General features: G+C 47.7%; 1 protein-coding gene across 1 annotated transcript in view; it reads right to left on the bottom strand.

The window, feature by feature from the left end:
* Positions 1 to 15,337, bottom strand: part of LOC138666651 (zinc finger protein 208-like) — a 258,927-nt gene that overhangs the window by 231,746 nt on the left and 11,844 nt on the right. The window contains 1 exon segment of the mRNA XM_069754841.1: positions 11,181 to 11,271. Coding sequence (XP_069610942.1) covers positions 11,181 to 11,271 — 91 coding nt within the window.

Below are 15,337 nucleotides of genomic sequence, written 5' to 3'. Positions count from 1 at the left end.
CCTGGATCTGCCCCCATCCACCTCCCCTACAGCTCCTACCCAACATCCCCACAGTCCCTATCCCTATTGCCTTTATACACTTGCTTTGGCAAAACTGATGTGTATTTGGTCCTGCCAATAAAGCTTCTTTGAATCTTGAATCTATAGATACTGTATATATATATATATCTCACCAGGTTGTATCTTTATGGGGGTTTTCCTCTTCTGACACTCATGGGACCTAGTAGTATTATTGTGTGCGGGTTACCCTTGAACCTGTAAACTGGCTAGTTAGCATCATTATTTTGGACGAATTACTTATGACTTTCTTTGCATATGGATGTGTTCTGTCTTCACACATGGGTTATTCATGATATTGTCCAATTGGGTATACTGCACACTGCCTCATGAGCCATTAGGTTTAACTTGGGTTACTATATTAGACTAGTTATGGTCTACATCACCTGAGTGATTGATGGTGTTTGTATTTTTAATTATGTTTTAATTGTCTGTGGTGTTAAGATGTGTTAATAAAATGAGCCTGTTATTTTTACATTTGTTTCTAATTATTGGATGGTGTGCATTCTCTTGCAGTAATGCTTTTCTCTTTATCGCTAATCTTGGTTCTTATTACTGACATTGCACCCCTGGCATATTCCTTGCCCATTCCACCACTTCCATCATTTCCTCCTCCACCACCATCCCCATCCTTGCCCATTCCACCACCATCCCCATCCTTGCCCATTCCACCACTTCCATTATTTCCTCCTCCACCACCATCCCCATCCTTGTCCATTCCACCACTTCCATCATTTCCTCCTCCACGTCCACCCATTTCTTCTGATACATGTTGGCACCAATGACACGGCAAGGAAGGACCTACCGACAATCTGCAAGGACTTTGAAGAGTTGGGGAAGAAAGTAAAGTAACTGGATGCACAGGTAGTTTTTTCTTCTATCCTTCCAGTAGACGGGCATGGCACCAGGAGATGGAACAGGATCCTTGATGCAAACAACTGGCTAAGACGATGGTGCAGACAACAAGGATTCGGATTCCTGGACCACGGTGTGAATTACTGGTATGATGGACTCCTCGCCAGAGACGGACTACACCTCAACAAACCTGGGAAACACACATTCGCCAGAAGACTCGCTACACTCATCAGGAGGGCGTTAAACTAGAAGAAGAGGGGACGGGAAGAAAAATATTAGACTCGAACAAAGACGACCCAGGAAAACATACTCTGAAGGGAGGTAAGAACATTTCTAAAACAATCCACAGTGAGGAGATTGGAACAAAACAAAATCCTCTAAACTGCATGCTCGCAAACGCCAGAAGCCTGACAAACAAGATGGAAGAACTAGAAGCAGAAATATCTACAGGTAACTTTGACATAGTGGGAATAACCGAGACATGGTTAGATGAAAGCTATGACTGGGCAGTCAACTTACAGGGTTACAGTCTGTTTAGAAAGGATCGTAAAAATCGGAGAGGAGGAGGGGTTTGTCTCTATGTAAAGTCTTGTCTAAAGTCCACTTTAAGGGAGGATATTAGCGAAGGGAATGAGGATGTCGAGTCCATATGGGTTGAAATTCATGGAGGGAAAAATGGTAACAAAATTCTCATTGGGGTCTGTTACAAACCCCCAAATATAACAGAAAGCATGGAAAGTCTACTTCTAAAGCAGATAGATGAAGCTGCAACCCATAATGAGGTCCTGGTTATGGGGGACTTTAACTACCCGGATATTAACTGGGAAACAGAAACCTGTGAAACCCATAAAGGCAACAGGTTTCTGCTAATAACCAAGAAAAATTATCTTTCACAATTGGTGCAGAATCCAACCAGAGGAGCAGCACTTTTAGACCTAATACTATCTAATAGACCTGACAGAATAACAAATCTGCAGGTGGTCGGGCATTTAGGAAATAGCGACCACAATATTGTGCAGTTTCACCTGTCTTTCACTAGGGGGACTTGTCAGGGAGTCACAAAAACATTGAACTTTAGGAAGGCAAAGTTTGAACAGCTTAGAGATGCCCTTAATCTGGTAGACTGGGACAATATCCTCAGAAATAAGAATACAGATAATAAATGGGAAATGTTTAAGAACATCCTAAATAGGCAGTGTAAGCGGTTTATACCTTGTGGGAATAAAAGGACTAGAAATAGGAAAAACCCAATGTGGCTAAACAAAGAAGTAAGACAGGCAATTAACAGTAAAAAGAAAGCATTTGCACTACTAAAGCAGGATGGCACCATTGAAGCTCTAAAAAACTATAGGGAGAAAAATACTTTATCTAAAAAACTAATTAAAGCTGCCAAAAAGGAAACAGAGAAGCACATTGCTAAGGAGAGTAAAACTAATCCCAAACTGTTCTTCAACTATATCAATAGTAAAAGAATAAAAACTGAAAATGTAGGCCCCTTAAAAAATAGTGAGGAAAGAATGGTTGTAGATGACGAGGAAAAAGCTAACATATTAAACACCTTCTTCTCCACGGTATTCACGGTGGAAAATGAAATGCTAGGTGAAATCCCAAGAAACAATGAAAACCCTATATTAAGGGTCACCAATCTAACCCAAGAAGAGGTGCGAAACCGGCTAAATAAGATTAAAATAGATAAATCTCCGGGTCCGGATGGCATACACCCACGAGTACTAAGAGAACTAAGTAATGTAATAGATAAACCATTATTTCTTATTTTTAGTGACTCTATAGCGACAGGGTCTGTTCCGCAGGACTGGCGCATAGCAAATGTGGTGCCAATATTCAAAAAGGGCTCTAAAAGTGAACCTGGAAATTATAGGCCAGTAAGTCTAACCTCTATTGTTGGTAAAATATTTGAAGGGTTTCTGAGGGATGTTATTCTGGATTATCTCAATGAGAATAACTGTTTAACTCCATATCAGCATGGGTTTATGAGAAATCGCTCCTGTCAAACCAATCTAATCAGTTTTTATGAAGAGGTAAGCTATAGACTGGACCACGGTGAGTCATTGGACGTGGTATATCTCGATTTTTCCAAAGCGTTTGATACCGTGCCGCACAAGAGGTTGGTACACAAAATGAGAATGCTTGGTCTGGGGGAACATGTGTGTAAATGGGTTAGTAACTGGCTTAGTGATAGAAAGCAGAGGGTGGTTATAAATGGTATAGTCTCTAACTGGGTCGCTGTGACCAGTGGGGTACCGCAGGGGTCAGTATTGGGACCTGTTCTCTTCAACATATTCATTAATGATCTGGTAAAAGGTTTACACAGTAAAATATCGATATTTGCAGATGATACAAAACTATGTAAAGCAGTTAATACAAGAGAAGATAGTATTCTGCTACAGATGGATCTGGATAAGTTGGAAACTTGGGCTGAAAGGTGGCAGATGAGGTTTAACAATGATAAATGTAAGGTTATACACATGGGAAGAGGGAATCAATATCACCATTACACACTGAACGGGAAACCACTGGGTAAATCTGACAGGGAGAAGGACTTGGGGATCCTAGTTAATGATAAACTTACCTGGAGCAGCCAGTGCCAGGCAGCAGCTGCCAAGGCAAACAGGATCATGGGGTGCATTAAAAGAGGTCTGGATACACATGATGAGAGCATTATACTGCCTCTGTACAAATCCCTAGTTAGACCGCACATGGAGTACTGTGTCCAGTTTTGGGCACCGGTGCTCAGGAAGGATATAATGGAACTAGAGAGAGTACAAAGGAGGGCAACAAAATTAATAAAGGGGATGGGAGAACTACAATACCCAGATAGATTAGCGAAATTAGGATTATTTAGTCTAGAAAAAAGACGACTGAGGGGCGATCTAATAACCATGTATAAGTATATAAGGGGACAATACAAATATCTCGCTGAGGATCTGTTTATACCAAGGAAGGTGACGGGCACAAGGGGGCATTCTTTGCGTCTGGAGGAGAGAAGGTTTTTCCACCAACATAGAAGAGGATTCTTTACTGTTAGGGCAGTGAGAATCTGGAATTGCTTGCCTGAGGAGGTGGTGATGGCGAACTCAGTCGAGGGGTTCAAGAGAGGCCTGGATGTCTTCCTGGAGCAGAACAATATTGTATCATACAATTATTAGGTTCTGTAGAAGGACGTAGATCTGGGTATTTATTATGATGGAATATAGGCTGAACTGGATGGACAAATGTCTTTTTTCGGCCTTACTAACTATGTTACTATGTTACTATGTTACCACCATCCCCATCCTTGCCCATTCCACCACCATCCCCATCCTTGCCCATTCCACCACTTCCAACATTTCCTCCTCCACCACCATCCCCATCCTTGCCTATTCCACCACTTCCATCATTTCCTCCTCCCCCACCATCCCCATCCTTGTCCATTCCACCACTTCCATCATTTCCTCCTCCAGCACCATCCCCATCCTTGCCCATTCCACCACTTCCATCATTTCCTCCTCCATCACCATCCCCATCCTTGCCCATTCCACCACTTCCATCATTCCCTCCTCCACCACCATCCCCATCCTTGCCCATTCCACCACCATCCCCATGGTGGTGGTGGAATGGGCAAGGATGGGGATGGTGGTGGAGGAGGAAATGATGGAAGTGGTGGAATGGGCAAGGATGGGGATGGTGGTGGAGGAGGAAATGATGGAAGTGGTGGAATGGGCAAGGATGGGGATGGTGGTGGAATGGGCAAGGATGGGGATGGTGGTGGAGGAGGAAATGATGGAAGTGGTGGAATGGGCAAGGATGGGGATGGTGGTGGAGGAGGAAATGATGGAAGTGGTGGAATGGGCAAGGATGGGGATGGTGGTGGAATGGGCAAGGATGGGGATGGTGGTGGAGGAGGAAATGATGGAAGTGGTGGAATGGGCAAGGATGGGGATGGTGGTGGAGGAGGAAATGATGGAAGTGGTGGAATGGGCAAGGATGGGGATGGTGGTGGAATGGGCAAGGATGGGGATGGTGGTGGAGGAGGAAATGATGGAAGTGGTGGAATGGGCAAGGATGGGGATGATGGTGGAATGGGCAAGGATGGGGATGGTGGTGGAGGAGGAAATGATGGAAGTGGTGGAATGGGCAAGGATGGGGATGGTGGTGGAGGAGGAAATGATGGAAGTGGTGGAATGGGCAAGGATGGGGATGGTGGTGGAATGGGCAAGGATGCGGATGGTGGTGGAGGAGGAAATGATGGAATTGGTGGAATGGGCAAGGATGGGGATGGTGGTGGAATGGGCAAGGATGGGGATGGTGGTGGAGGAGGAAATGATGGAAGTGGTGGAATGGGCAAGGATGGGGATGATGGTGGAATGGGCAAGGATGGGGATGGTGGTGGAGGAGGAAATGATGGAAGTGGTGGAATGGACAAGGATGAGGATGGTGGGGAAGGAGGAAATGATGGAAGTGGTGGAATAGGCAAGGAGGCGTATCTAGGCAGTGGCGTATCTAGGGGGGGGCAGCCGGGGCATGTAGGGAATTAATTAATAGGGAATTAATTAATAGGGAAAATGTGAATTTGGGTGGAAAATATTTTGGCATGGTGGGGGGGCCCCATTTGAAAGTTCGCATCGGGGCCCATAACTTTGTAGTTACGCCACTAGTCATAAGCAATTCATCCAAAATAATGATGCTAACTAGCCAGTTTACAGGTTCATTCTATATATATTCTATATAGAATATGCCAGGGGTGCAATGTCAGTAATAAGAACCAATATTAGCGATAAAGAGAAAAGCATTACTGCAAGAGAATGCACACCATCCAATAATTAGAAACAAATGTAAAAATAACAGGCTCATTTTATTAAAGGGAACCTGTCACCCCGTTTTTTGAGATTGAGCTATAAATACTGTTAAATAGGGCCTGCGCTGTGTGTTCCTATAGTGTATGTAGTGTACCCCGATTCCCCATGTATGCTGAGAAATAACTTACCAAAGTCGCCGTTTTCGCCTGTCAATCAGGCTGGTCAGGTCGGGAGGGCGTGGTGACATCGCTGGTTCTTCCTCAGCTTTACGTTGGTGGCGTAGTGGCGTAGTGGTGAAGACACAGCGCGCGATCTGCGCTGTCATCCCTTTCGTCGGTGGGGGCGGCCATCTTCCTGGGGCCGCGCGTGCGCAGATCGAGTGCTCTGCTGCACGGGGCTTCAGGAAAATGGCCGCAGGATGCCGCGCGTGCGCATTAGAGATCGCGGCGGCCATTTTCCCAAAGCCGAGATGCAAACTGCTGAGAAATAACTTACCAAAGTCGCCGTTTTCGCCTGTCAATCAGGCTGGTCAGGTCGGGAGGGCGTGGTGACATCGCTGGTTCTTCCTCAGCTTTACGTTGGTGGCGTAGTGGCGTAGTGGTGAAGACACAGCGCGCGATCTGCGCTGTCATCCCTTTCGTCGGTGGGGGCGGCCATCTTCCTGGGGCCGCGCGTGCGCAGATCGAGTGCTCTGCTGCACGGGGCTTCAGGAAAATGGCCGCAGGATGCCGCGCGTGCGCATTAGAGATCGCGGCGGCCATTTTCCCAAAGCCGAGATGCAAACTCGGCTTTGGGAAAATGGCCGCCGCGATCTCTAATGCGCACGCGCGGCATCCCGCGGCCATTTTCCTGAAGCCCCGTGCAGCAGAGCACTCGATCTGCGCATGCGCGGCCCCAGGAAGATGGCCGCCCCCACCGACGAAAGGGATGACAGCGCAGATCGCGCGCTGTGTCTTCACCACTACGCCACTACGCCACCAACGTAAAGCTGAGGAAGAACCAGCGATGTCACCACGCCCTCCCGACCTGACCAGCCTGATTGACAGGCGAAAACGGCGACTTTGGTAAGTTATTTCTCAGCATACATGGGGAATCGGGGTACACTACATACACTATAGGAACACACAGCGCAGGCCCTATTTAACAGTATTTATAGCTCAATCTCAAAAAACGGGGTGACAGGTTCCCTTTAACACATCTTAACACCACAGACAATTAAAACATAATTAAAAATACAAACACCATCAATCACTCAGGTGATGTAGACCATAACTAGTCTAATATAGTAACCCAAGTTAAACCTAATGGCTCATGAGGCAGTGTGCAGTATACCCAATTGGACAATATCATTAATAACCCATGTGTGAACACAGAACACATCCATATGCAAAGAAAGTCATAAGCAGTGGCGTAACTACCGCGGTCGCCACTGCGACGGGGCCTGGCAGGTCAGGGGCCCGCCGCCCGGCAGGTCAGGGGCACCGGCCGAAACACATTGTTGCAGTGCAGGAGATCCCTCCCGCACGGCAACAGTCCGAGGCGTATCTAGCGGGGGCAGGGCGCAGCCGGCAGGGGGGGGCGCAGTCGGGCCGCCTAATGTGGCGGTCCGCAGCGTCTCCCCCGGCGGCTGCATTCTGCCACCCCCCCGCACTGGGAGTCAGCTGTTCTCTGCGCCGACTGTCAAGCTGACAGCCGGCACAGAGAAGCTGCAGAGCGCCGACTCCCAATGTGAGCAGAGGTGGAGGGGAGCCCCTGCAGAGTGGCTGCGGCAGGCAGGGAGAAATCCCTGCAGCGCCGCTGCCCAGCGATCTGTCTTCCTGCTTCCTCTCACACAGACGCGCCGCTGGATGACGTCATCAGCCAGCGGCGGCTGTGTCAGAGGAAGGCGATGAGATGCTGCGGCAGAGCGTGAGGAAAGGTGAGGTGTGTGTGTGTGTGTGTGTGTGTTGCGCTCTGCAGGGGAATGTGCAGAGAAGTAAATGGTGTGTGTGTGTGTGTGTGTGTGTGTGTGTGTATAGAGGGAGGAGAGGGCAAGGATGGGGATGGTGGAGGAGGAAATGATGGAAGTGGTGGAATGGGCAAGGATGGGGATGGTGGTGGAATGGGCAAGGATGGGGATGGTGGAGGAGGAAATGATGGAAGTGGTGGAATGGGCAAGGATGGGGATGGTGGTGGAATGGGCAAGGATGGGGATGGTGGTGGAGGAGGAAATGATGGAAGTGGTGGAATGGACAAGGATGGGGATGGTGGTGGAGGAGGACATAATGGAAGTGGTGGAATGGGCAAGGATGGGGATGGTGGTGGAATGGGCAAGGATGGGGATGGTGGTGGAGGAGGAAATGATGGAAGTGGTGGAATGGGCAAGGATGGGGATGGTGGTGGAGGAGGAAATGATGGAAGTGGTGGAATGGGCAAGGATGGGGATGGTGGTGGAATGGGCAAGGATGGGGATGGTGGTGGAGGAGGAAATGATGGAAGTGGTGGAATGGGCAAGGATGGGGATGGTGGTGGAGGAGGAAATGATGGAAGTGGTGGAATGGGCAAGGATGGGGATGGTGGTGGAATGGGCAAGGATGGGGATGGTGGTGGAGGAGGAAATGATGGAAGTGGTGGAATGGGCAAGGATGGGGATGATGGTGGAATGGGCAAGGATGGGGATGGTGGTGGAATGGGCAAGGATGGGGATGGTGGTGGAGGAGGAAATGATGGAAGTGGTGGAATGGGCAAGGATGGGGATGGTGGTGGAATGGGCAAGGATGGGGATGGTGGTGGAGGAGGAAATGATGGAAGTGGTGGAATGGGCAAGGATGGGGATGATGGTGGAATGGGCAAGGATGGGGATGGTGGTGGAGGAGGAAATGATGGAAGTGGTGGAATGGACAAGGATGAGGATGGTGGGGAAGGAGGAAATGATGGAAGTGGTGGAATAGGCAAGGAGGCGTATCTAGGCAGTGGCGTATCTAGGGGGGGGCAGCCGGGGCATGTAGGGAATTAATTAATAGGGAAAATGTGAATTTGGGTGGAAAATATTTTGGCATGGTGGGGGGGCCCCATTTGAAAGTTCGCATCGGGGCCCATAACTTTGTAGTTACGCCACTAGTCATAAGCAATTCATCCAAAATAATGATGCTAACTAGCCAGTTTACAGGTTCAAGGGTAACCCGTACACAATAATACTACTAGGTCCCATGAGTGTCAGAAGAGGAAAACCCCCATAAAGATACAACCTGGTGAGAGAGAGATGCCCCACGCGTATCGCCTGGCGAACCAGGCTTCGTCAGGGAAGGTTCTGTATGGAGCGCTATGTGGTGCCCATAATACTATATGGAGGACTATGTGGTGCCCATAATACTGTATGGAGGACTATACTGTCTGGTTTCTGACCTAATGTACAATAGATATCACTCATGTAATGTTAGAAGTGAAATCTTTGGCAATGTACTATACCTATATTGCTCTCCACACTTCCGAAACGCACGTCGGGGAGGGCGGGAACGCATTTGTGAACCTGTGATACTATAAGGTATGGTACCGGAGACTTGGCCACTGTGCAATATGGATACTTTTTACGTTTGGGTATAAATGTTTATTGTCTCTCTGTATTGGTTTACATGCTCCTTCCCTGCCAGTGCTCTATTTGTGGGAGTATCCGCTACTCTTTTCCCATGTGTGCTATCTATGGATCCTCTTTTATATGTTTAATAAACTTTTGCATTTACTATTAGTGTCAGTTTCTGGACATTATTACACTGAGTTATTTCTGTGGTGTTCTCTCTGTGGACTTCAGTGTGTCCGCACACGTCCTGTAATATACTATGGGTTATGTCGATTATTATATGGTGTACTAACATGATGTCCCATAGTTTTTTGTGGTTTCTTGCTTATCATTCTATATTTCTCTGCTGTATCTGTACATTATGAATTTGTGGCATGTGTTAAAAGGAGCCCACAGACTCTTTGACCCGGGGCCCACAAAAACCCGGAGCTGGCCCTGTATGCACTGCACAGTACCACTTCTCCTGTCTTGTTCTCGAAGAGGCGACATTGGACCTTGGGAGGGTCAATATTAGTTTAGTATTTTCAATAATACTATGGCCAACTAAAAAAAAAATTTTGGAAAACCTGTTAAATCGATTTCCAAGTAATCCCCTCTCCTCTGGATAGGGGATAAATTTCCAGTTGCTGGAGATCAGATTGCTGCGACCTCCATGATCCTGAAAATCGGAGCTCTGTAGAGCACCATGAAAATGCAGCTGTGGTCAATCCTCCGCACTGTGGTGGCATTCACATGTGGTTCTTCAAATGTCTCCTTTTAGGAGAGTGAGGGGCACGACAAAATAAAGCAAAATTCACTGATCGGAGTGAGGAGTGTTATAGTTTGTGGGCTGGTGGGGTTGGTGTGGCAGGGCTGCTTTTTTGTCCCAGTCCAGCCCTAGCCCAGTTAATCTATGGGTGCATGTCTCCAGAAGCACGAGATGGGCATAATGTACTGGACACTACAATGTATGGGGACCTACAATAGCAGATTTGCAATTTTCACTCAGCAACATCCACTGCTGCTTGTTTCTGGAAAACACCCATGGAGTCAAATCATCATTACAACTGTAGATAAATTCCCAAAGGGGTCATTATTTTATCTTCACTGACCAATAGTAGAAAATTCTGTGACACACCTGTGGTGTCAATATGATCACTGCGTCCCTAGATGAATTAATTGAGAGGTGTAGTTTGTAAAATGAGGTCACTCATGGGGCACTGGGGTGTTCTGTTGTTCTGGCACCTCAAGGGCTCTCTCATTGGGTCATGGCATCTGCAAACCAGAGCAGTAAAATCTGCACTATATTATGATGCGACTTCCCTTCTGAGCTTTGCATTATGCCTCAAAAGTAGTTCCCGATTACATATAGGGTATTGGCGCACTCAGGAGAAATTGCACAACATTTTTTTAAATATGGACCTAAGCACAGGCAGGTGTTTGCTAACAGAGGCAATTACCTGCCTGCTGTACTTGGTGCTGGGTCAGGGTGGTCACCACCAGCTCCTGCCGGTGATTCAGATGCTCCATGTCAGCGAGCAGCTCTTCTTCTTCCCAGCTGCTCTCTGGACAACTCATGACTTCACATATCATGGTGATTGAGAGCCGGTTTCTCACAGTTAAACTATCAATCACATGATATGGGTGGTCATACCCTATTAACACAGTAAAGTGGCAGAGAAGCTGCATCACCAGTAAGAGCAGTCTGTGAGATTGGCAGAAGGCACAAAAGACAAGTAGGAAGCAACTACATGTGTGATAGTTCTTAGTACATTGTAAAAACAAAAAAAAAAGTACAGTCCCTGGTAACCCCATAATGAATCAGCCCCTTTATCCACATCAAAACTTTCATGTGAAAAAACCCTGAACATCTAAAATTACAAGCCAGTGACTGATTAGAGCCTGTGACTTCTCGGCATTTAGTGGTCACTACTCACCTGTGCGGTTATCTGTAGGAATCTCCTCTTTACACCGCTCATCACCCCTCACATATGTCTCTGTAGTATTAATATGGGGCAGATCTTTACCCTGAAAAAAATAGTGTAAAAGTCACTGACTAACATTTGAGAAGATTCAGACAACATCTAATCTCTATGATCAGCTTTACCCTGTCATCTCCACCAAGTATAAAACATACACTGAATGGCCACATTACTAGAGACACCCATCTAGTAACACATAGATCTTCTTTGTCCCTTCAGAATCTCAGCAATTAGCCCCTTACAGACATCAGGCGTAATCACCCGATCCAGGGCCGGCTCCAGGTTTTTGAGGGCCCCAGGCGAAAGAGTCTCAGTGGGCCCCCCCTTTAACCCCTTCCCGACCTTTGACGCCACGTAGGCGTCATGAAAGTCGGTGCCAATCCGACCCATGACGCCTATGTGGCGTCATGGAAAGATCGCGTCCCTGCAGATCGGGTGAAAGTGTTAACTCCCATTTCACCCGAACTGCAGTGACAGGGGGAGTGGTAGTTTAGCCCAGGGGGGGTGGCTTCACCCCCCCATGGCTACGATCGCTCTGATTGGCTGTTGAAAGTGAAACTGCCAATCAGAGCGATTTGTAATATTTCACCTATTATAACGGGTGAAATATTACAATCCAGCCATGGCCGATGCTGCAATATCATCGGCCATGGCTGGAAATACTAATGTGCCCCCACCCCACCGATCGCCCCCCCAGCCCTCCGATCTGGCCGGTACACTGCTCCGGCTCCCCTCTGTCCTGTGCTCCGGCTCCCCCCGTGCTTTTGTCCGCTCCCCCTGTGCTTCAATCACCCCCCCCGTGCTCCGATCACCCCCCCTGCACTCCGATCCACCCCCCTCCGTGCTCTGTTCCACCCCCCCGTGCTCCGTTCCACCCCCCCGTGCTCCGTTCCACCCCTCCCGCGCTCCGATTCACCCCCCCCATGCTCCGATCCACCCCCCCGTGCTCCCCCCCACCCTATCATACTTACCGATCCTGCCGGGGTCCGTCCGTCTTCTCCCCGGGCGCTGCCATCTTCCAAAATGGCGGGCGCATGCGCAGTGCGCCCGCCGAATCTGCCGGCCGGCAGATTCGTTCCAAAGTGCATTTTGATCACTGAGATATAATCTATCTCAGTGATCAAAATAAAAAAAATAATAAATGACCCCCCCCCCCCCCTTTGTCACCCCCATAGGTAGGGACAATAAAAAAATAAAGATTTTTTTTTTTTCCACTAATGTTAGAATAGGGGTAGGGTTAGGGTTAGGGCTAGGGTTAGGGCTAGGGTTAGGGCTAGGGTTAGGGCTAGGGTTAGGGCTAGGGTTAGGGGTAGGGTTAGGGGTAGGGTTAGGTCTAGGGTTAGGGTTAGGGCTAGGGTTAGGGCTAGGGTTAGGGTTTCGGTATGTGCACACGTATTCTGGTCCTCTGCGGATTTTTCCGCTGCGGATTTGATAAATCCGCAGTGCTAAACCGCTGCGGATTTATGGCGGATTTACCGCGTTTTTTCTGCGCATTTCACTGCGATTTTCTATTTGAGCAGTTGTAAAACCGCTGCGGAATCCGCACAAAGAAGTGACATGCTGCGGAATGTAAACCGCTGCGTTTCCGTGCAGTTTTTCCGCAGCATGTGTACAGCGATTTTTGTTTCCCATAGGTTTACATTGAACTGTAAACTCATGGGAAACTGCTGCGGATCCGCAGCATTTTCCGCAGCGTGTGCACATACCTTTAGAATTAGGCCATGTGCACACGGTGCGGATTTGGCTGCGGATCCGCAGTGGATTGGCCGCTGCGGATTCGCAGCAGTGTTCCATCAGGTGTACAGTACCATGTAAACATATGGAAACCAAATCCGCTGTGCCCATGGTGCGGAAAATACCGCGCGGAAACGCTGCGTTGTATTTTCCGCAGCATGTCAATTCTTTGTGCGGATTCCGCAGCGTTTTACACCTGTTCCTCAATAGGAATCCGCAGGTGAAATCCGCACAAAAAACACTGGAAATCCGCGGAAAATCCGCAGGTAAAACGCAGTGCCTTTTACCTGCGGATTTTTAAAAAATGATGCTGAAAAATCTCACACGAATCCGCAACGTGGGCACATAGCCTTAGGGTTAGGGTTGGAATTAGGGTTGTGGTTAGGGGTGTGTTGTGGTTAGGGTTGTGATTAGGGTTATGGCTACAGTTGGGATTAGGGTTAGGGGTGTGTTGGGGTTAGGGTTAGGGTTAGGGCTGTGATTAGGGTTATGGCTACAGTTGGGATTAGGGTTAGGGATGTGTTGGGGTTAGGGTTAGGGCTGTGATTAGGGTTATGGCTACAGTTGGAATTAGGGTTGTGGTTAGGGTTAGGGTTGGAATTAGGGTTGTGGTTAGGGTTAGGGGTGTGTTGGGGTTAGGGTTGTGGTTAGGGGTGTGTTGGGGTTAGGGTTGTGATTAGGGTTATGGCTGCAGTTGGGATTAGGGTTAGGGGTGTGGGGGGGTTAGTGTTGGAGGTAGAATTGAGGGGTTACCACTGTTTAGGCACATCAGGGGTCTCCAAACGCAACATGGCGCCACCATTGATTCCAGCCAATCTCGTATTCAAAAAGTCAAATGGTGCTCCCTCAATTCCGAGCCCTGACGTGTGCCCAAACAGTGGTTTACCCCCACATATGGGGTACCAGCATACTCAGGATAAACTGCGCAACAATTACTGGGGTCCAATTTCTCCTGTTACCCTTGTGAAAATAAAAAAATGCTTGCTAAAACATCATTTTTGAAGAAAGAAAAATGATTTATTATTTTCACGGCTCTACGTTGTAAACGTCTGTGAAGCACTTGGGGGTTCAAAATGCTCACCACATATCTAGATAAGTTCCTTGGGGGGTCTAGTTTCTAAAATGGGGTCACTTGTGGGGGGTTTCTACTGTTTAGGCACACCAGGGGCTCTGCAAACGCAACGTGACGCCCGCAGACCATTCCATCAAAGTCTGCATTTCAAAAGTCACCACTTCCCTTCTGAGCCCCGACGTGTGCCCAAACAGTGGTTTACCTCCACACATGGGGTATCAGCGTACTCAGGAGAAACTGAACAACAACTTTTGGGGTCCAATTTCTCCTGTAACCCTTGGGAAAATAAAAAATTCTGGGCTAAATAATTATTTTTGAGGAAAGAAAACGTATTTATTATTTTCACGGCTCTGCATTATATACTTCTATGAAGCACTTGGGGGTTCAATGTGCTCACCACACATCTAGATAAGTTCCTTTCGGGGTCTAGTTTCCAAAATGGGGTCACTTGTGAGGGGTTTCTACTGTTAAGCCACATCAGGGGCTCTGCAAACGCAACGTGACGCCCACAGAGCATTCCATCAAAGTCTGCATTTCAAAACGTCACTACTTCACTTCCGAGCCCCGGCATGTGCCCAAACAGTGGTTTACCCCCACATATGGGGTATCAGCGTACTCAGGAGAAACTGGACAACAAATTTTGGGGTCAAATTTCTCCTGATACCCTTGGGAAAATAAAAAATTGCAGGCTAAAAGATCATTTTTGAGAAAATAATTTTTTTTTTTTTTTTCATGGCTCTGCGTTATAAACTTCTGTGAAGCACTTGGGGGTTCAAAGTCCTCACCACACATCTAGATTAGTTCCTTTGGTGGACTAGTTTCCAAAATGGGGTCATTTGTGGGGGATCTCCAATGTTTAGGCACACAGGGGCTCTCCAAACGTGACATGGTGTCCGCTAATGATTGGAGCTAATTTTCCATTCAAAAAGTCAAATGGCGCGCATTCCCTTCTGAGCCCTGTCGTGTGCCCAAACAGTGGTTTACCCCCACATATGAGGTATCGTCGTACTCGGGAGAAATTGCCCAAAAAATTTTAGGATCCATTTTATCCTATTGCCCATGTGATAATGAAAAAATTGAGGCGAAAAGAATTTTTTTGTGAAAAAAAAAGTACTTTTTCATTTTTACGGATCAATTTGTGAAGCATCTGGGGGTTCAAAGTGCTCACTATGCATCTAGATAAGTTCCCTGGGGCGTCTAGTTTCCAAAATGGGGTCACTTGTGGGGGAGCTCCAATTTTTAGGCACACGGAGGCTCTCCCAACGTGACATGGTGTCCGCTAAAGAGTGGAGCCAATTTTTGATTC

Source organism: Ranitomeya imitator, chromosome 2 (assembly GCF_032444005.1).
Source record: "Ranitomeya imitator isolate aRanImi1 chromosome 2, aRanImi1.pri, whole genome shotgun sequence".
Classification (NCBI taxonomy): Eukaryota; Metazoa; Chordata; class Amphibia; order Anura; family Dendrobatidae; genus Ranitomeya; species Ranitomeya imitator.
This window is presented reverse-complemented; position numbering and strand designations above follow the sequence as displayed.